This window comes from Dromiciops gliroides, chromosome 3 (assembly GCF_019393635.1).
Source record: "Dromiciops gliroides isolate mDroGli1 chromosome 3, mDroGli1.pri, whole genome shotgun sequence".
In the NCBI taxonomy this organism is placed as follows: Eukaryota; Metazoa; Chordata; class Mammalia; order Microbiotheria; family Microbiotheriidae; genus Dromiciops; species Dromiciops gliroides.
In genome coordinates this window covers 303,445,423-303,468,505 of record NC_057863.1, presented here as the reverse complement: position 1 = coordinate 303,468,505, position 23,083 = coordinate 303,445,423, and the positions used below count along the sequence as shown (strand labels likewise).

Here is a 23,083-nt window from a genome sequence, read left to right as displayed (position 1 = left end):
AAGAAATGACAAACTACTCCAGTATTTCTGCCATGACCCCATTGGGGTGGGGTCACTGCTAAAAACAACTCAGCAATAACAAATAATATAGCTCCAGCATTCTGAGGTGCAGTGACCTGAAGACAGGTCAATAATGATGCTTTTAAAAATTACCTTGCCTTTTTAGAACTTGCCTTCCAATGCCAAACCTTTAAAATGACAAGAAATGTCACAAAAAGTGATAGAAATAATTTTTCTTTAAGAAAAAACCTTAGGATCCTAAGATGTTGAGATTTATGTATAGTAGAGTGGTGGGAAAACCCTAAATGGGATCAGGAAGAGTCTGACAAAATTGAAATGAGTGGATAAAAACTGAGTGTTGGTATGGTACTCTCTTAGGTTAGTAATCTGTTTACTTAGATGTGTATTGATTGTATCCTTCAGTAACTTGCAATCAATCTCCTTGGGGGCCGACTTTCTACTTTTTGTCTTATACCCCCCAACCTCTGACACTGTGCCTTGTATATAGTATTCACTGGACTTGATAAAAGTTGGCCGAATTGAATTAAAATCTAAAGCTCTTTTTCACTGATACAAATTGTTTCTTAGGAGTACTGACATATACAGTATGTTATACAGTAGATTTCTTTGTAGGTATGTTAATACTGTATGGGTTGGAGAGAAGGATGTTTTGTTGTTTAATAGTTCAGTCATGTTTGTGACTTCATTTGGGTTTTTGGGGTTTTTTTGGCAAAGGTAGTAGAATGGTTTGCCATTTCCTTTTACAGAGGAGGAAACTGAGGCAAATAGAGTTAAATGACTTCCCAGGGTCACACAGCTAATAAGTGTCCAGAGCCAGATTTGAACTCTGGAAGAGGAGTCTTTCTGACTCCAGTCCTGACACTTTATCCACTATACCACCTACTTGCCCAGGATTGACTCCCGACATCTCAAAGAACAAGCAAAGTAGTTATATAGCTCATGACGGTACCAAAAAGCCAGCAAACATGCAGATTCATAAGTCATCTATCTAAATACTTCTATAAAATAAGTGGCAAAATATTTTAAGCCAAAAAGAATAGTGAATTCCAAAAATAAGTTCAGGCTTGTGAGTAAAAATCTCCAGATATAATTCCTTGGGTGATGTCAGTTGCAAGTGTTTACTGCCCAGTATGAAGGTTACCAAGATAATGAGTACTGAAATCTTCCATGTGCTTACTTTTGTCTTTCCAGAAAGCAAGGATAATTTAAATCTGTCTTGGCCTCACCTCATTTATTGGGAAACCAGTTTTACTCATGTGAAATTTGCTGTATCTTTGATAATTGTGGAATTCTTACTTTTTTACCTTTTTTCTTAAGTATAGGTGATATAAATTGATCACAGATAGATTGCCTTTTAAAATCTTGTTAGTAAATTAAGTAGTGACTCAATTACACTAGACAACCGTTCATGTTACCAGCACTGAAGTAATGTGACATTCATTGTTAATGCTGCCCATGCAGTTGGAGTCAGAGAAGCTGTAGTTATTTTTATGGTTTTTTTTCTATTCCTCTCCTTCTAAATAAGTCAGTCTTCCCATCCCTTCTCTTTTGTTTTATTCCTTCATAGAATCCAGATTGTGTTGCTTTCAGGGTGGGTCGTGGGCCAACTGGGTAGAATAGGCAAAGTTATCATTCCACTTCTTTTCTTTCTCTCCTCAAGGCTTTCATGATGGCTGTTCCCTGAAAGCAAAGCATGCAGAGTTAGTAATATAACAATATATAATATTGACTACTAGCTTTTATTGCTAGTACTATTTATTAACTCTTAGGGAACATGTTATTAACGCACTAGCAGAATGGCACCATGGTACTGGAAAAGGAATTGAGGTGTACTTTATTTAGGAGTACTTTGTTATTAGGTTGGTATGGTTTTTAATATTTCTTTTCACAGTGATAATTTTGAATATGGTTTACTAGCTTTAGTACTGGTTATATGGTTACTCATTACTACTCACTTTTTTGGGAAAGATAACATTTTGCAAAAGACACACACAAAATCCAAAATATGGTATACTTAATCAAAGGTGATTGCCTTGGGTTATCCTAATTAGGCTTGGGTCCTTTTCATCCCTTTTGGGGTTTTAAAGATTTTTTTCATTAGGTGAAATAATTAATTTTTAAATTCTTTTTATTTTTTCCCAACTGCTGCTACTTTAGGGAGCTGCTAGTGAGGTAAGATCAATTTTTTTCAAAAAATTTCTTTTGAGGGTGGGGGAGAGGATAAGGGAGGAATTCTTAGAATGGTGGGGAAATTAAAAAGTAGGGTAAGGGGGGACGGCTAGGTGGCGCAATGGATAAAGCACCGGCCCTGGAGTCAGGAGTACCCTGAGTTCAAATCTGGCCTCAGACACTTAACACTTACTAGCTGTGTGACCCTGGGCAAGTCACTTAACCCCAATTGCCTCACTAAAAAAAAAGAAAAAAAAAGTAGGGTAAGGGGAGAGGATAAGGGAGAAGTTCTTAAAAGGGGGAATATTAGGGAGGTAGTCATATAGAAGTAAATCAGATTGTGAGGAAGGATAGGGTAAAAGAGAGTGAAAAGGATAATAGGAAAAACAGCATGGAGAGGAATCCACAACTAGTAATTATAACTTCAAATGTGAATGGGATGAACCCACCATAAACCAGAAACAACAGAATAGATTAAAAATCATAATTCGACAATATGTTGTTTATGAGAAACACATTTTAAAATGAAAGATACATGCAGCAAAAATAAAGGGCTAGAGTAGAATTATGCTTCAGCTGATGCAAAAAAAGCAGGGGTAGCAATCATGATGTCAGAAAAAGTTAAAACTAAAATTAGATTTAATTAAGATCTCTTAAACAGGAAAGCTATATTATGATAAAAGGGACCATAAAAATGAATCAATATCAATACTAAACCTATATGTACCAAATGCTATAACTTCTAAACTTTTATTTATTTATTGGTGAGGCAATTGGGGTTAAGTGACTTGCCTAGGGTCACACAGCTAGTAAGTGTTAAGTGTCTGAAGCCATATTTGAACTCGGGTCCTCCTGACTTTAGGGCCAGTGCTCTATCCACTGTGCCACCTAGCTGCCCCACTTCTAAACTTTTAAAGGAAAAGTTAAATTACAGGTAGAAATAGATAGTATCACTATAACAGTGGGAGACTTTAGCTTTCCCCTCTCAGAATTAGGTAAATTTGATCAAGAAAATAAATTAAGAAAGAAATTAAGGGGGTGAATAGAATCTTAGATATGATAGATATCTAGAAAGAACTAACTGGATATAGAAAGGAATATACCTTTTTCTTTTTCTTTATTTTTTTGGTGAGGCAATTGGGGTTAAGTGACTTGCCCAAGGTCACACAGCTAGTAAGTGTTAAGTGTCTGAGGCTGGATTTGAATTTAGGTCCTCCTGACTCCAGGGCTGGTGCTCTATCCACTGCGCCACCTAGCTGCTCCTCGGAATATATCTTTTTCTCAGTGGTATATAGTACCTTTACAAAAAAATTGACCATATAATAGGGCATAAAAACTTTATACTTAAATGTAGAAAAGTAGAAATATTAAATATATCCTTTTCAGATCACAGTGCAACAAAAATTATATTGAATAAGGGACCATGGAGAAATATATTAAAAACTAATTAGAGACTGAACAACCTAATCTTAAAAAATTAATGGGTTAAAGAACAAATCATAGAAACAATAATTCTATTAAGGAGAATTATAATAATGACTATCAAAACCTGTGGGCTATAGCAAAAGCTGTAATCAGAGGAAAATTTCTATCTCTGAACGCCTATGTCAATAAAATAAAGAGCAGACCAGTGAATTGGGTATGCAATTTAAAAAACTAGAACAAGAACAAATTTTAAATCCCCAATTAATTGGAAATCTGCAGCTAGGTGGTGCAGTGGATAGAGTACCGGTCCTGGAGTCAGGATGACCTGAGTTCAAATCTGGCCTCAGACTCTTGACACTTACTAGCTGTGTGACTTTGGGCAAGTCACTTAACCCTCATTGCCCAACCCCACCCCAAAGTTAATGTTGAGATTAATAAAATTGAGTGTAAGAAAACTGTTGAATTAATAAATAAAACTAGGAGTTGGTTTTATGAAAGAAAATCAGAATAAATCATTGGTTAATATGATTTTTAAAAAGAGTGAAGAAAACCAAATCACTGGAATCAAAAATGAAAAGGGTGAATATACCACTGATGCAATCAAAGCAATTATAAGGAGTTATTTTGCCCAATTATATGCTAATAAATTTAACAATTTAAGTGAAGTTGAAAAATGTTGGCAAAAATATAAACTAGAGCAACAGAAGAGGAAATCGATTATCTAAGTACACTTATTTTAGCAAAAGAAAATAAGGAGCACCTAGGTGGCACAGTGGATAAAGCACTAACTCTGGATTCAGGAGAACCTGTGTTCAAATCCGGCCTCAGACACTTGACATTTAATAGCTGTGTGACCCTGGGCAAGTCACTTAACCCTCATTCCCCGCCCCCCAATGAAGAGGCCATAAATGAGCTTCCTAAGAAAAAAGTATCAGTACCAGATGAATATGCAAGTGTATTCTACCAAACAGTTCCAATATCAAATAAATTTGGAATTATGGGCAAAGAGCTCCTTTTATGAAACAGATATTATACTGATACCTAAACCAGGAAGAGCAAAACCAAAAAATTATAGACCAACTTCATTAATGAATATGGATGCAGGAATCCTAAATAAAATTAAAATGCTATCTAGAAGACTACAGTAAATTACAAAGACTGTAGAGTGTGACCAGGTGGAATTTATACCAGCAGTATAGAGATCCTTTAACATAAGGAGAACTATTAATATAATTGATTATACCACTAACAAAAGTAACAAAAAATCATATGATTATGTAGGAGAAGCTTTTGACAAGATATATCTCATTCCTAATAAAAACACCTGAAGGTATAGGTATAAATGGATTTTTTAACGATAAGAAGCACCTACCTAGAGCCATAAGCAAGTTTTATTTGTAATGGCAATAAACTACAAGACTTTCAAATAAGATGAGTGAAACAAGGATACCCACTGTCACCGATATTATTCAATGTTGTATTAGAAATGCTAGCAATAGCAGTAAGGGAAGAAAAAAATTGAAGGAATCTGAATAGTCAATGAGGTAATAAAATGATCTCTTTGCAGACAATAGGGATATACTTGGAAGGTTTTAAAGATTCAACTAAAAAGTTAGTAGAAACAATTTTGGCTTGATTTTTTCAATCCCCTCACCGTCTTACTCACCTTTGCATGCAGTGTTATTTCCAAAATATATTGTCCGGAACTGCTCACTGCTCGCTCGTTGGTCCAGCCAAAGCAACTGTGGAAATATCATGATCTATGCTTCCCACAGCCTAAAATCAAAAGCTCTTTTGATATCCATATTATGTTGCTTTTTTCACATAAACTGCATCTAACCATGTCTTTTCTATTTTTTAAATATATTTTTAAATCAAATGTAGGACTTCACTACATTTCTTTGCACTAAATTTCACTGACTGGAGACTAAAAATATGATTTAATTCCATTCCATCAACATGATTTATTGTACCAAATATACCAATTTAAATTAAATGTAAAGAAATGTGAATTTAAGGGAATTATTTCATATATGGGATGTCACCGAGGTCTTAGTATAGTTTTAACTGCATGTAATATGTGAATTTAAATCAACTGTAGCATAAATTTAACAAATTGCTTTTACTCAGCTGGCTATAACTGTGAAGAGTCTAAGATCACTTGCTTGTATGCCATGAAGAGGCATAGAAATAGGACTTGAACAGGATTTTCATATAAACCATTATGTCATAATATCGCCTACAAGATTCTTAAAGATAAAAATGATATTGTCCTAATGCAAAATGTTTTTTTTTAAACCTTTTTTCTAGGTACTTTGCAATTTATTTTTTTTAAACTATTTATTTTAATGTGGAAAACAGTGGCTTGCTAAATTACATTATAAAAGCATTTTATATCAATGCATCCAAATAGAAAGCTCTAATTTAATTCACTTTGATGTTTGGTTATTAGTAATTTAACATTAATTCAGGAAGTCTTGTATTCTTTAGTAGGATAAGCATGGTGTACCCTACGTGTGTTACTGACATTGGTCAGAAGTTCTCATTGCTTGAAGGACCCAGACCTTTAAGATTCCTGAGGCCTTTCACAGAAACTTAAGATATGTGTGATTTTTCTAGAAATTCAGTTTACAGCATAAAAATGTTGGTTTCATAAATGATTTGGCAGCAGCCCAAAATAGCTGATTATTGAGTTTCACTGCTAACGATTCACTCTTGCCAGCATTGTTATTTTTTTCCCGAGTCGAACTGAAAGTTTGGTTGTTTTCACTATTCAAACTCATTTATATTTAGTAAAAAATCTCATTTCTGCAGTAGTTTTCTTATAACACCCTTATGAGATAGTTGGTGCAAATAATATCTTTATTCTAGGGATCTGAGGTTAATTGACTTCCCCATGGTGACACGGCTAGTAAGTTGTCAGAGCCAGCATTTTAACCCAGCCATCTTGATTCCAACATTCTTCCTGCTATATCACTGTACCTCTTAAACTCTTGGGGTCTGCTAATCTCATTTTGTTTTAAATTGTCAACTGCATTAAGAAGATCATAACAGGTATTATTGAGTACTTAATGACATGCCTTTGTGTACATTGCACATCATATTTGGAAAGGTCTGGTTTTTTGCCTGTTTTTCCTATATCTTGAATAGCAAACAGGACTAACCCAGGATTTAACTATTGGCTTAATACATTTTTCATTATTTTGCATCTTTATCTCATTGACTCAACTCACCGTCTAATTTTGGTGCCTTAAAATAGCTTTTTGTCTAATTCTATAACATAGGAAAGTGAATCTGAATATGAGCGGGATTGATGTAATCATAATTTTATTGGAACCATGATTCTGGAAGCAGAGCTCTACCTGGTTATCAGTTGGTTATCTATACTACTGAGGCAGACAGGGAAAGCATGGATAAATAAAGATATTGCCAACTTTTCCAAATTTAGCTGCTATTTTTTCAGCCTTCCTAAAAATTGTTTGCATTTGTTTGTTTTGAAGGCTGGAAGAGTGCTAGTAGCAGCCCGTAACTTTGCAAATGATGCTTCATTTGAAATTAAGGTAAGAAAGATGCTTTCCTATATCTTCATACTGAATTTTTGAGACATTTTTTCACTTACATTTTGGCATAGTTATTTTATACTGTTATTTGACTAGCATGTTTGCCTCACAGAGAAGGTACTCAATAAATAATGGGTAAATGAACAGGTGAATGAATTAACATGATCTCTTACCATCTTTTTTATTTTGGGGAATTGATGGTTCAGGAAAGGTTGCTTTTAGCTAAAATTATAATTTATTCTCCCTATTTTGTAGGTAGGACACATGACACCTCAGTGGCTAAAAGTAAAAATGAAGTCACAATAACAAATTTTGGCATTTGATTTGATAAAGAAAGTGATTAAGACATTTCTACGAATGTTTCTTTGTTGTTGTTTTTTGTTTTGTTTTTGTGGGGCAATGAGGGTTAAGTGACTTGCCCAGGCTCACACAGCTAGTAAGTGTCAAGTGTCTGAGGCCGGATTTGAACTAAGGACCTCCTGAATCTAAAGCCGGTGCTTTATCCATTGGCACCACCTAGCTGCCCCCGGAATGTTTCTTTGATAGACCACGAATAACTCAATTTTCTTAGATGAAAGTTGTGTTTGGGATGTTACTTTTCCTTCTAAATAGTTGAATCACTTTAACATGAGTTTTAGTAAAACAGGAGATCAGAAGTGCTGTGACACATTTGATAGAGGCTACTTGGTTATTTATCTGAGGTAAATTTTAGAACATGTTGGGAGCATTTACACTGAAATAAATGAAATTTCCAGAAATGTGATGTTCATCGGCTTGAGGACAGCCCTCCCACCACTGCAGTTCTCACTAGAGAAGAAGGACTCAAGTACTATAAGATCATGCAGACTGTCCGCCGGATGGAATTGAAAGCAGACCAGCTGTATAAGCAAAAGATCATCCGTGGTTTCTGCCATTTGTATGATGGCCAGGTGAGTAGACATTTGGTGAGAACATACTATTTAGATTTTGTTGTCTATGTTGGCAAAAAGTTTTGAATTTTAAGACCAGTTATGAATAATAAGTGTTAAAGGTTTGAGATCAGCATCCATAAACTTGTGAATTCAGTGGGGTTCTTCAAGTTCATATAGAAGGGTCTTTTAGTCAAAATCAATGAATCAGATGGTGCCTAAGTTAATTCATTAGCAATTTAGTGGCACTAATTTTTGAGCCAGCTGTCTATTTTAGCCTCCCTTAGGAAAACTAATGAACTGTCTTTAGTCATTATTTAAATGTTTTGAAACAAAGATCTGACAAAAATGTAGCCTAAATGGGGGCGGGGTGGGGGGTGGGGGTTAAGTTATATCTTTTTATTTAAGAAACGTAACACAAATTAGAATTCAGTATATTTATTTAGCTTTTTGGTTCTCAAGCTGTACTAAATTTCCACAGTTCCTGCCCTTTTTTGTTTGTCCTTTTTTTTTCCCCTCCTTCTACCTAGGGGACATGTAGTAGTGTTGTCAAGACTTGCCTTGGGTTTTTTTTCCCAAGGCTTGCCTTGTTACATACCACTCTTTGCCTGCCTTTCTTCCCCTTACCTACACAACTATCTGATTTCTACTAAGGTGGGGGCATTATGTGAATGTCAGACTGTCCTGAAATATGTCTGCCTTTCAGATTGTTTTTCAAGCTATGTATAACCTGATAGGGTTATCAAATAATGTTCTTAGAATTGAGTCAGACATGAAATGGAGGAGGTGTTTTTAAAATTTCTGCTTTTTGTATGTTTAACTTTTTTTTTTTAAACCTCATCTTAAAAGTGCTTGGTTCCTCAATTCTGTTCTGTAGGTTTGAGAATTTGTTACTCATGGACATTGCTGGTGCTCCACATGTTTTAAGAATTATATCAGGGGGCAGCTAGGTGGCACAGTGGATAAAGCACTGGCCCTGGATTCAAGAGTACCTGAGTTTGAATCTGGCCTCAGACATTTCACACTTACTGGCTGTGTGACCCTGGGCAAGTCACTTAACCCCCGTTTCCCCACCAAAAAAAAAAAAAAAAGACAGGAAGAACTACATCAAGTTGGGTTCCATAGTTTTAGTATCATGATCAGCTCTGCATTTTTAGGTAGAGTCTCTTGGAGGACAGAGCTCGGTTTATGGAAGAGCAATTTTGTGTTCTGTTGTTAAATGAAGGGTTCCTATATTGTTCCAAATCTTTAGCAATAACCTAATAGTCTTTCTTACATAGACAGAATAAGCTAGGTATTTTAAAAATTGCTTAGTGACCGCTTTTTTTCTTTAACACAGGAAGCTTGTTGTATGGGGCTTGAAGCTGGTATAAATCCTTCAGATCATGTTATTACAGCCTATCGAGCTCATGGCTTTACCTATACTCGTGGACTTCCCGTTCGGGAAATTCTGGCAGAGCTTACAGGTTTGTTATTAATACATTTATAGAAAAGATACATTTTGCAATAATTATCATAAAGACCCAGGTTTTCTATTTTTTCCCAGTGGAATAATTGCTGTTACAAGAGTTTTAATAATACTCATCCTTCAATGCCACATTTTGGCAAATACCCAAGGCTCTTGAAAGCCCTGCTTTGGCGGGCCTGTCCAGCTGAGAACTCCAAGACAAGGCTTGGCAAATGTTCTGGCTCTTGTGGCCTAGCCAACAACTCTTAGACCATACACAAGCTTTAGAAGGTTAGGAGTCATATCAGGGCCGACAGTCTCATAGTGTCATAGATTCAGAGCTGGAAGAAACCGTGGAGGTCATTGTGTACCACCACCTCATTTCTAGGTGGAGAATCTGAGGGGGAGAGCAAGAGAACAAGTAGCTTGGCCAAAGGCACACGCCACAGGATGGAGCATAGTGGCTTTGAACATGGGTCTTTTGAGTCTATTGTAGCACACTTTGTACACTGTACCAACCTGAAAAAAATCAGATGACTTGGAGTATTAGGAATAGGGATAGCAACCAGATGTGTGATTTATTCACATAGGCAACTCCCAGGTAAGGAAACTTCCTCTTCTAGTGCAGGTGAGCATCTTTACTGCAACTTGTCGCTTTAGAAAATCTCCTAGAACACAGTCTTTGGGTTAACTGCCCTTCCTAGGATCACACAGCCAGTGTACATCAGAGTGGGACCTGAAGCCACATCTTCCTGCCTCTGAGGCCTACTCTTTATCCACTATACCATGTTAAGACTAAATTATTTTATTTGCATTACGCTTTGGTTTATCCATGGTAACTAACAAGATAATGTAGAAAATGTTAGGTATTGTTTGCTTTGGAGAAGGGAAAGGCAAACCACTCATAATCTCTGCCAAGAAAACCCCATGGATGGTATTCAAATGCTAAAAGACATCACATTGGAAGATGAACCCCTCAGGCTACGGGATCGCAAAGAGTCAGACACAACTGAACAACAAACACTGTCTGCTTTGGTACATTGTGGGAGAAAGAAGATTTCTCATTGCTTAAAAGTTGGACTTTAGAGAGTCATAAATGCCTCCTGGAAATCTTATTTCTATTCCCTATGTTACTTCTTTCCTTGTCACCCTGACTAAAGCTGGGAATGAACAAAGAGAAAGTGGTTGCTTTTTGGGACTGGTGTAAAGTCCTACATCGGTCTGGGTACTTTCTGAGGCTGAAGCTGAAGGATGAGGACAGGGACTGGGAGAAGGTCCCATTCCAACCAGGGAATTGATATTGAATAGTTGAATTTGGAGAAAAATTGGCAGGTACTGGATGAATTGAATTGTACTTAGATTTCTGAAGAATGGAGCCCTGTAAAGATGTATTTGTATCTTTCACTTCTAGGACGAAAAGGGGGATGTGCTAAAGGAAAGGGAGGATCTATGCACATGTATGCCAAGAACTTCTATGGTGGCAACGGCATTGTTGGAGCTCAGGTACTTTGGGTCACCAGGGTGTGCAGGATAGGCCAAAGGGCAGATTTTCATAGGAGAGCCTCAGGCTCTTCTCTCAAGCTCTCAAGGATCGGGGACCATATCTGGTTTTTCATGTCACCAGGTGCACATATAGAAATTCCACCTGCTCTTTGGTTTCCCTGATACAAGCCATTCCTTACTTCATTCTGTCTTTAACTTTCTAACTCTCACCTCGTTATATCCCTTCCACAGTCTCCAGTGGTGTTCTAGAATCAAATATAAACTGATTGGCATTTAGAGCTCTTTACAACCTGGTCCCCCTTGCCTTTGAGTCTCCTTATACTTGACTTCCTTTTTCATACCTAATTACCTGCCCTATGGCCTTTTTTCTGTTCTGTCCCTTTCTTTTTGCCTTCACATTGGCTGGCTCCTATAGAGCTGGTGGCTCTATTGATAGAGCACTGGGCCTGGACAAATCACTTGACCTCTTTTCCTCTCAGTTTCCTTACCTGTGAAATGGGGATGTTAATAATAGCACCTACCTCATAGGGTTATTGAGAGGATCAAATAAGAATATTTACAAAGAGCTTCGCTCAATGTCTGGCACATAGTACGTGCTTAATAAATGGTCCCTCCCATATTTGAAATGCATTGTTGCAACTCTGCCTTTTGGAGCCCTTGGTTTCTTTCAACACTTGGCTCAAACCCTGCCAGGGCACCCCTTCCCAGCCCTGCTTTGTGTAGGTTCTCTCCTCATTGCAAGTCATTTAAAGCTCTCTGGGCCTCTGTTTTCCTCGTTTACAGAATAAGGGGATTGGAATAGCTGGATCTTATGATTCCTTAAGTGGAAAAGCCCTTTGTTAGTTGGGCTGTGAGGTCAACTCTTGATTTATATTTAGTTTATTATCTGCTTTGAGTTAATCACAGTAACCTAAGATTTCCTTACCGAGGTTTAGAGGCTACTTGATAGGCCCAAATCAAGAGAGGAGATAGGGAAGAGAGAAAGAAGTAGCATTCAAGATTTTGCCCTAATGGTTGATGAGCGTATCTGCTTATATTTCCAAACATCTATAAATGATTTTTGGACTAATTATTTTGTACTCTCTTTTTTTCACCAATAGATATAAATAATCAAGAGGCAACAGTTAATAATTTTTAGTTGTGCCTACAAAGTGTTTATTATAATTTCTGTTAACATTCACAACTGTAATAATATTTTAAAAATAACTAACATTGCGTTTACTCATGTTAAGTTTTCTCCATTTTCTGAAAATTATTTTAATGGAGTCAGAAGGAAAATCTTATTGTGACACTGCTACTCTTACCCCAAACTTTGTGTACATGGTACATTTCAGATATTAATTCCTCCTCATGGTTTGCTGTAGTTCAGTTCTATTCTTAATTTTAGGTACCTCTTGGGGCTGGTATTGCCCTAGCCTGTAAGTACAATGAAAAAGATGAGATCTGTTTGACTTTGTATGGAGATGGTGCTGCTAATCAGGTTAGTGTATCGATTTTCTTAATGTTATGGTAATAGGTTATAATTAAATTACTTGAGGTTTTAAAAAATTATATTCTCATTTATTACTGGTGGTCATTAGACAAAATCTGACATTTGGTTTTTATTTTAATATTACTGATTTGTCTGCTTTATTGTTGCTTTTTTTATCATTAGGAAAGTTTGTCAAGGATTTGACTAAAATCACAACATCCCTTAAAGGAAATTTTGTCTTTGGGGATTTGAGATCCTAGTTGCTTTGCCACACCTCTTCCAAGCTAACATTATCCTGGGAATCAGTAGCAGAATTTGGAATGACACTTGAGCTTGAGGAACAGCTAAATTATCTAATTAGATTTATCTTTTCTATGATGGGTTCTGTGTTACCACATTTATGTAACAGTAAAAGTACAGACAGTACTTTATGTAAATTCACATTTCACAACTTATACTTCCTGCCTGAAGAACCCTGTTCCAGTTCCCATCCCAGCAGGGCAGTGGCAGCAGCATCAGTGTGGGCTCCTTTGCTCTGGGCACTGAAGGGAGGGGTGGTGCTATATAGGTGCTGATTTGTTTGGTGAGTTGATTTGTTGCAGAGCAGTATGGTTTTTGTTTTGTTTTGTTTTGAAAACTCAGTTTAAAAGAGCTGCATTTTAGAAAGAAGGATTTTTATCCTGTGTAGAGGAGCAACTTTTAAGAACATTAGAGAGGCATTATGGTGTGGTGTGGTGTGGTGGATAGAATGTTAGACCTGGAGTCAGAAGGCCTTGGGTTTAGTTCCAACCTCACACATTTATCAGATGAATAAGCCAGCATATCACTTAATTTCAGTTTCTTCATCTATAGAATGAGGATAAAAGTTTCCTTTCAGGGTTGTTCTGAACATAAAATGGGGACAGTGTAAAGTGCTTTGCTTACCTTTAACTGATTATATAAATGGGAATTATTATGTGGAAATCTAAGTAATAATGTAATGAACTTAACTTTGAACCTGTACACATTTTTTTTAGGGTCAGATATTTGAAGCTTACAATATGGCAGCTTTGTGGAAATTGCCTTGTATTTTCATTTGTGAGAATAATCGATATGGAATGGGAACTTCTGTAGAGAGAGCAGCAGCCAGCACTGACTATTACAAAAGAGGAGACTTTATTCCAGGAATAAGGGTAAGAACATTAATTACATATAGATCTAGTTCCATCATGACATTCCTAAATAAACAGTTATTATTATCTTAACACGTTAGCCAAGAAATGTAAAATTGTACTGCATTTCAGACTTTAATTTTGCCATGTTTATTGAATGTTTATAACAGGTAGATGGTATGGATGTTCTGTGTGTGCGTGAAGCAACAAAATTTGCAGCGGCCTACTGTAGATCAGGAAAGGTAAGGCCATTGGATTCTTCCCTTTCTTTCTCATTATAGGCAAACCCAAGATACCATATTATATTTGCTAATCTTAGCACTGGAAAGTAACAACCCTATTAGTCAACCAGTTAAGACATATTAAACACCTACTCTATGCCAAGCATGATGCTAGGCACTGGGGTACAATTGCAGAGAATAAAACAACCTTATACAACATTTCCCTTTTTTTATTTCTAAGTTCCTACCTTGCCACTTTACTGGTCTGGTAAAGTCATCATAGGACAGTTATGCTTATAATAGGCTTCTCAAATATATGTGGGAATTGGCTTTTTGATCCAGGCCGGGGTGAGGGGAGTGGGGTAGGGGAACAAACCTGCAAATTACATGGTTCAGTAGATCTGCAGTTGTTGAAATAAAGAGCATATGATCTTGTGCCATATTTTGTGGCCTCGGTCCTAAAAACTTATTAAGAAGAAATTGGGAAAAGGATGAACTAACCACTTGACAGACTGAGGATTTTGCACACCTTTCCATATTTGGCAGTAGGCCCAGCCTTTGAGTAATAGATGCCAGCAGAGAGAGTACAGGAAGAAAGACTTCTGATATTTCCCAGATGCTTTCAGAGCCTCAGGAGAGAGCCTTGGACTCATTCACTCAATGTCTTCCAGCCTTTTTTTTTTTTTTAAACCCTATGGCTTTGCTCTGAAGCTTTGCAAGTTCTTTAACATCCCCTTGGGTGAAAGGTTAGGACAGTTATTAGTCTTGGAAAAGTACTTACTTAACAGCAGCAATGAGAATGAGGCAAGAAAGTGAAGATACTGAAAAATGAGAAGAAATTATAATAGAGCAAAGAAGATATTACAATAATAATAGTTTACATTAATGTGAAGTGCTAAAGTACTTTATACGTATTATCTCATTTGAGTCTCATAAGATCACTGTGAGGTGGGCATTACAAGTGTTTCCACAAAGAAAGGCAAGTTTCAATCCTCCAGGATGGACACACTGGGCTGTGCTGTTAGTATCTTTGCTGTGTTATCTCCAGCACTGTGGGAAGATCCATTCCAATGGGCCACCTATTATTGTTGCTTTTAGTCTGATATGAATGAGGATAAAGGGCAGTTTTTGGTGAATGGCTTCAGTTTTTTCCACAGATTATGAGATGAAGCCCTCAACATACAAATTGAAGGAAAGGCGGAGGTGTGAGGTCAGAAGTAAAGATTTGAAACAATTGCTGTAAGAGGAGGATAGAAAATCAATTAAGGAGGAGTGGAATGATTGCCTTGCTGCAATAACATGAAAATTGTATTTGGGTTCCAAAACACTTTTGTGATTTTTTTTTTAACTCCATTCATTAGCTTACAAATAAGAATGAAGGAAGTGGATGGTAGGATTAATCCGGGGCTGTGGTTTGGCAAGGCATGATCAGTTGTAGGACAGCTAGCAAGAGATTAGAAAGTGTACTGTAGAATGCTACACTCAAAAGTCAGGCTCTGGGGTAGGGAGGAGACTGTGGCTGGTGCTGGGGGCATGGCCAAGGAAAGAACTAAGAAAACAGGTCACAGGACCAAGACCAGGGTTCAGGATTGTAATGCAGGGGGAATGACAGAAGGTTAGGATCAGAGCAAGAAATTCTGGAGTTCATGAATGTGGAAGCGAAGCACTTGAGGGTGATGGGACCAAGCATATGAACATCTCTGTGCCTCTCAAGAGGAGGAGGAAATGTGAATTAAGTAGATTAGGGACCTGGGAAGTTTCAGCATATGAGGGATCAGTGTCCATATCTATTGAAGTCTTCTAGTACCAGGATAGGAAATTGGGTAGAGAGACTGAGCCAAACACTAAACTCATTGAAGGAAGAAGGATGTCTAGGAGATGTTGATAGGTACCAGTCATCACAGTCTTGTTTCAGTGATAAACTGGTATAGTGTGACTCTCAAAGCCAACGCTGCTGTGTGACAGTGGTAGCATCTGGAAGTGTCAAAGGGAGACAAAGCAGTATTCCAACTCCCCTGCCACAAACAGTGACCGGGGGGCAAAAGCAAAAGTGCAGCCAGTACTGGAAAAGGGTGGCCACGGATGCCATGTCATCTAGAGGAAGCCAGGTTTCAGGACCAGAAGATGAACTGAGGAAGAAAGGAAGAGGTTTACTATGAAAGGATATTTGTTTATTGTGAAACAGGCATTCTAGAGGGTATGGGGGAAGGAACAGGCAGACCTGGCATAGGATGTTGGTGGTGAGATTTGGTTGAGGGAGGTGGGTGTAAGGAAGTAGGTAGCTGGAGATGGGCAGCTAGGTTTATACATTGGCAGCCTAAGCGTTCAGAATCAGTGAGCTGTGGATAATATAGAGTGGGAATAAATTAACCATTGAGTACAGGCAGAGTAGCATTATTTACCTTCCTAACACAATGAAATTTTCTTTTAGGCATGTTTTATCTAGAATGTATATAAGAAAGCTAATGTTTTCATACAGTACGACTCAGTGGTTTTGAGAATATTTTCCAAATTGCTGATAAGTTTCAGTAATAACTGGGAGAATAATCTTTTTTTTTTTTAATTTATTTATTTTAGTGAGGCAATTGGGGTTAAGTGACTTGCCAAGGGTCACACAGCTAGTAAGTGTTAAGTGTCTGAGGCCAGATTTGAACTCAGGTACCCCTGACTCCAGGACCGGTGCTCTATCCACTGCGCCACCTAGCTGCCCCTGGGAGAATAATCTTAATGTTATCAATGCAGGCTTTATCTAAGCTTTTATTCAAATGAATGATTATTTCATATAAATGTGCCATATAACACTTCTCCCTCCCTTATTCAAAACAAGCTACAGCTATATGCTTAAATTCCTTAAAATTAAAATTGTTTTAAAGGTAGTAGTTTTTGAGTTTTAGAATTGAGCAGTTCCCTAAGAACAATCATTTTGTAGAAGGTATGGGTAAAAATTCATTTCAGTTCAATTCATCAAGCATTTATTAAGCACCTGTTATGTTCCAGGCACTATGCTAGGCATTGGGGAAACAAAGGCAGAAATGAAACAGTACCTGTCCTCAAGAAGCTTACATTCTACTTGGGGGGAGCCAGTATGTTCACAGATAAGTAAATACAAAATGTATACAAAGTAATTTTGGGAAGGGAGTAGTAATTGATGTGGGAGTCAGGAAAGGCATTCAAACAAGAGACACGAGGAGGGAGGGTATCATGGGCCTGGGGCAGTTTCTTAAAAAAGGGCAGAGGCACAGAGATGAGAGATAAAGTGTGATGGACAAGGAAGAAGAAATATGCCAATTTGGCTAGAATGAGAACGAGTGGAATAATATTCAGTCAATATGGACATCAGATATTTTAGAGAGACTAGTTAGTGTCAATTGAGGGGTGAGGAAACAGTATTGCCAGAGATTGAGACATGACCAAGAGGTGAAAAACTGGAGACAAACACTCTAATAAGCTTTTCTGAAGAATTTATACACGGCGAGAGATATAGAACAATCACTTTAAGGGATGGTGGAGTCAATCAAAGGTTTTTTAAGGATAGGGTTGCAATTGTTTCTGTTCTGGCCAGAAACCCTGAGCATCTTCCCCTCCCAGATAGAGCATTGGCCCTGGATTCAGGAGGACCAGAGTTCAAATACAGACTCAGACACTTGACACTAGCCGTGTGACCCTGGGCAAGTCACTTACCCCCCATTGCCCTGCCAAAACAAAACAAACAAAAAAAGAATGATGAAAGGCAAATAGCAATCTGATCTAGGCATATTTGTAGGCAGCATGATTGTGCGCCTTTATCCATTGGTATTCAGCAGAATGGAAATCAAAGTGAAGGAGGTTGATGATAGTCTAGGATTGGGGTTCAGCAAGGGAATGAATGGTAATAATACTGCAAAAGAATATGTAGTTAACTCTAGGGTCAAGATTTTGAAGGGAAAAAAGGACAGAGCAAGGATGATGGTAGGAAAGATCAGGAAGTGATAGGTGAATGACTGGAAGAGTGAGGACAGAGAACAGGTGACAGTGTAAGGACCAGGATTATTGCTGGAGGAATTTTAGAGTTCTGAATTGTAGACGTGCAACACTTAATGATGAATTCCAAGAGTCTGACTATCTTGTGTTTGTCTGAGGTGGCGTGATCTTTGAAGAGGTGAGGAACTAGAGACTAACATAAGGAGGGAAATTGGATCACATTTGACCAAAATAACACTAAGACTTTTGTGAGATTTGACCTGTGTCAGGAACACAGCTCTGGAAGGGCATACCTTATTCAGAAGGAACAAGATAGGTAAAGGGGGAAGGAAAGCTGTGTATTCCAAGAAGAGCAGCCAGAAAAGAATCATTGTCATTGGAGTCTACAGATCACTGGGACAGGAGGACGGTGAACCCTCTCCCTCTGCCCAAAGCGGAACAACTAATAGGGATTTGGCTTTACTTAATAATTTAATTCTTCAAAAGGTTAAAGGTAGCACTAAGAGGAGCTGTTAATCTAGACCCGAGTCTGACCAACAGTGAGAAATTAGGTGAAGGTATAGATAACAGTTGCAGTTGATACAATGCAGGGTGGGATTATTAATAAACTGGATGACAGAGTAAGGATCCAACAAGATCTGACCAGTCTAGAATGTTGAACTGAATCTAATGAGGACATTTTTATAGAGATAAATATTTCTTTCATTTGGGTCCAGTCAGCCTCACAAATGTTAAACATCCGGAGGAGGTGAGATTAGTAGATCGGCTGAAGAAATGCCGTTCACCCCAGTATCAGGAGTTTTATCAGCCTGAAAGCTCAATAAGAGTCAGCACTGTGATGAGTCAACCCATAAAAGTGACCTAAAGCTCAATATAATGACACGAAAATCAGTTGATGGTACTAAGAATAGAAAGAATTCTGAACTTAGGGTCATAGAATCCGAGTTTGAATCCTGATTGCCACTTATCTTAAGTCACTTGTCCTCCCTGGATCTTAGTTTACTCATCTGTAAAATGTGGAGTTGGACTAGATCACCTTGAAGGATCTAGTCCAGCTCTGGATGTGATCCTATGTTTAGCCTGTAAAGGGAGATTGGAGAATGTAGAAGATTGTAGTTTTTCTTTCTTTCTCTTTTTTTTTGGCGAGGCAATTGGGGTTAAGTGACTTGCTCAGGGTCACACAGCTAGTAAGTGTTAAGTGTCTGAGGACCGATTTGAATTCAGGTCCTCCTGACTGCCCCTATTTCATTTATTTTTAAGAGTGACACCTCTGGGGCAGCTAGGTGGTGCAGTGGATAAAGCACCAGCCCTGGATTCAGAAGGACCTGAGTCTAAATCCGCCCTCAGACACTTGACACTAGCTGTGTGACCCTGGGCAAGTCACTTAACCCTCATTGCCCCACCCCACCCCCCCCAAAAAAAAGAGTGACACCTCAGGGGAAAAAATTAGGACCATTGGGAGTGGCAAAGTGGCAAATTTAGCCTGGAGCTAAGGAAAAATGTCCTAACAATTAGCCTTATCCTAATGTGGAAGGGATTGTTTTCATTAGCAGTGGTTTCCTTCTTACTAGAGGTCTTCAAACAAAGTCTGCATGACTACTCATTAGGGGTGTTGAGAAGCGTTTTTAAGGAGGTACCGATGACTTCAGAGGGCCTCTGATGGTCCTTCCCAATTCTTTCATTTCTGTGACCTTCTTGAGAGTGTAGCACTTTGCATACACAGTCCCACTTATGGCAAATGTGAAAGAACACAAGGGTTTAGGATCATGTATAGTGAGCTGAAAGAGCCCTCCGAGGCCAGCTAGTGTAACCCTCTCCAAGGCCCAGGGAGGGGAATGCGTGACTTGCTCAAGGTCAGTGTTTCTTGACATGGCTATTGAGATACATCTCTCTGCATTTGAACCAAGAGATATTTGAAACTCTTCCAGTTCTCTCATTTTAATCATGTTTTCTTCATCTTGCAGGGCCCTATGCTGATGGAACTACAGACATATCGTTATCATGGACACAGCATGAGTGATCCTGGTGTCAGGTATGATAAGAGGGACTCTTAAGTGTGATCTCTAATTACGTTTAAAGTAAAAATGTGAGAAGAGTTCTTTAGCGTTTATATCCATGTCATCATCAACACATTGAAAAGTGGAATTTCAAACAACTGGGTTTTCTGATCTACAGTGCCAGATAATCACTTGGGGCTTTTTTTGCCATTGAATTGGTTAGATGAGTTTTATCTTAGGTATCTAATATTAGCGAAAGCAATAATTAAAGCTTACAGTATAAAATAGACTTATACTAATTTAGTTGCAATAAGAAGTCAGTGCTATAAAAGTTATGTATATAAAATAATTTACACATGGGGATAGTTTTATTAAGTAAAAAACCAAAATTGCTTTGTGGAGTTCTTAACTTAAGCAAGGTCTAAGAAAGAAAATGGTCTTTAGGAGAACTTAATGTACAGTTTTTTTAAAATCAAACCGCTGGTTTTTGGGTTTTTTGCGGGGCATTGAGGGTTAAGTGACTTGCCCAGGGTCACACAGCTAGTAAGTGTCTAGTATCTGAGGTCAGATTTGAACTCAGGGCCTCCTGAATGCAGTGCCAGTGCTTTATCCACTGCACCACCTAGCTGTCCCAAACCTCTGATTTCATACCTGAAATTTCTTCTGCCAGTGCAGATTGGCACCTGCTGTGCAACATAAAGACTAGTAATCTGGGACACCAAGAGATAACTGTAACTTGCCCAAGGTCACAAAGGCAGAACTTGAACCCAGATCTTCCTGACTTTGACTTCCTGTCGAATCTATTTGTCTGCTGTGTATTTGCTTGCATAAAAAAGATGTCAAAGTAGGGAAATGATAGTCTCTTAAGTGAGCAAGCAATATTACTGGGTCTAGTTTTGCAGTTCATATTGAAAACTGAGGAAACTAACCCTAAGCAAAAACTAAATGAGCAAAACTTTTTGTTTGTAAAATGAAATCTAAGTAAAGTTGGTGAGATTGAGTTCAAAATTAAATGTATTTAAAACTGTTTTCCAAGCAAAACACATTTAAATAAAAATATGTAAATAATGTTAGCTATTGGTCGATGCAAAGTGTAATGAAAGCTCTTGGGGTTCTAGATTTAGATCTGGAAGGATGTTAAGTCATTGAGTCCAGATCCCTCATATTACAGATGAAGAAACTGAAGCCGAAAGGACTGTCAATTTTCCACCGGGAAATAGGGGCAGTAAATAGCAAAGCCAAGATTTTGTCCCTCTCTTCTGGTTTCAAATGCAGCCCTTTTCTAAGACCATGGATATTTAATGGCCCTATGTCATTATTAAGGAATAAGAGGACATCCCTGTCTAGATACTTCATTACTTTGATAGATCTAGGATTTCATTGTGGGTATTACCAATATTATGCCCAGTGATGCAGATTTTTTAAAAAACAGCAAACTTTTATGACTGTCCTTCCTGAGTGACTCTTCCATCTCCTTCTGTAACTTCTCCACTGGAAGTCTATCCAACATCGTGTGGCCCTTCTTTCTAAATTTTTTTTTTGGGGGGTGAGGCAATTGGGGTTAAGTGACTTGCCCAGGGTCACACAGCTAGTAAGTGTTAAGTGTCTGAGGCCGGATTTGAACTCAAGTCCTCCTGACTCCAGGGCCAGTGCTCTATCCACTGCACCATCTAGCTGCCCCCTAAATCTTAACATTGCCCAGGTACCACTGGAGCACATGGGCTTCCCATTAGTTACCTCTTACTTTATAAGTGGCTCATCTTTTTTATTGGTCATATATTTATGATATGTTAGATGCTACTTGTACACAATTTTGATGAGGTCCATCCTCTGTATGTTTCCTTTCCATTTGAAGGTGACATTGAAATATTGCAGGGTATGGACAATCAGTGCAAAGTCTCCTAAATTAAATCCATGATCATTCAAAAGTGTTTGACCCTGCTGGGAGGAGAAAAGTAGATGAGAGCATCAATCGTCCAGTTAAATGAACAACTAACTAGGATTAGTCCATCAATAGATAGGTGGATGATCCATCTATCTATGTATGCAAACAGACAGGAAGAGGAGAATAGCATGAACAAGCAACGATACCTTACTCTATTTCTAGAGTTTTGTACAATGGTACTGTGTAAAAATGTTACTTCCCTACTCAAATCTATGGTGGTTCTTCATTGCCTTTCTGTAAATTCCTAATTTTGGCATTCAAAGCCCTTCACAATCTTATTCCAACCACCTTTTCTATTCTGATCCTTTACTACTCCCTCATATCAAGTATGTTCCTGTCAAACTAAACTTTGTCCCTCGTCAGTCTTGATCAGATCATCTCTGGAATGACACCCCCCCCTATCCTCCCAGTCTTAATCTGTTGAAGTCCCTTCTTTCAAGGATTCTCTACCACAAGGGTAAAAAATGAACTCTCTTCAAATTTCTCATGCTACTTTGCCCTTCACTCCCCCTATTATCATAGTTACTGCATACACATTTCCCTTACTCCTATACCTCCTTTTAGACTATGATCCCCTTGAGACCAGGGGCTAAATCTAGCATGTTGTATAATACCTTGTATATTATAGCCATATAATGTTCGAATTGAAGAATCAGTTTAAACTGTAGGCTGAGAACAGTTTTTGCTGGTTTCAAAGGAAGAAGAAAAAGAAATTCAGTTTTCTATGTTTGGGGGTACTGTGTTGCTTCAAGGCACAGAAATAAACAATTGTTTCTCTGCCAGTATGAGACACGTATTAGTTGACCACTGCAATGAGTTGGTTCTTCATCTAACTGCATAGCACATTGTTTAGCTACTATTTTTATACTCGACGAGTATAAATTGGTAAAAATCAGGGGGACACTTGTCACGTGAAGGGTGAAGGATGACCTCTACAGCTTCTCCTGTACCCATGAATTCAGAACCACACCCCCAGGAACAGTAGTACATGAAGATGATTGGGGAAAACCAAGATAATTATCAGAATACATGTGGTAAATAGTCATTTTTATCCTTTCTTCAATTATAGAAACAACAGTGCTCATCACATGTTTGTCAGGTTGTTTTTCCTTTGAGTTATTGGTTTTTTTGACAAATCAAAACAGTCAACAATTTGAATTATAATTCCCTGTAATTTTTGGGAGGGAGGGATGGGACAATGAGAGTTAAGTGACTTGCCCAGGGTCACACAGCTAGTAGGTGTCACATGTCTGAGGCTGAATTTGAACTCAGGTCCTCCTGAATCCAGGGTTGGTGTTTTATCCA

At 38.0% G+C, this 23,083-nt stretch overlaps 1 protein-coding gene across 3 annotated transcripts in view; it reads left to right on the top strand.

The window, feature by feature from the left end:
- PDHA1 (pyruvate dehydrogenase E1 subunit alpha 1) overlaps window positions 1–23,083 on the top strand; it is a 29,337-nt gene that overhangs the window by 3,838 nt on the left and 2,416 nt on the right. For 2 of the 3 annotated variants that reach the window (XM_043990713.1, XM_043990712.1), the window contains exons 2-10: window positions 2,179–2,193; window positions 7,116–7,175; window positions 7,931–8,104; window positions 9,423–9,549; window positions 10,942–11,033; window positions 12,421–12,513; window positions 13,521–13,676; window positions 13,826–13,897; window positions 19,801–19,868. In XM_043990713.1, the coding sequence (XP_043846648.1) occupies window positions 2,179–2,193; window positions 7,116–7,175; window positions 7,931–8,104; window positions 9,423–9,549; window positions 10,942–11,033; window positions 12,421–12,513; window positions 13,521–13,676; window positions 13,826–13,897; window positions 19,801–19,868 (857 nt within the window). The remainder of the gene's footprint in view (window positions 1–2,178; window positions 2,194–7,115; window positions 7,176–7,930; window positions 8,105–9,422; window positions 9,550–10,941; window positions 11,034–12,420; window positions 12,514–13,520; window positions 13,677–13,825; window positions 13,898–19,800; window positions 19,869–23,083) is intronic. The other variant, XM_043990714.1, reaches the window with a different exon arrangement.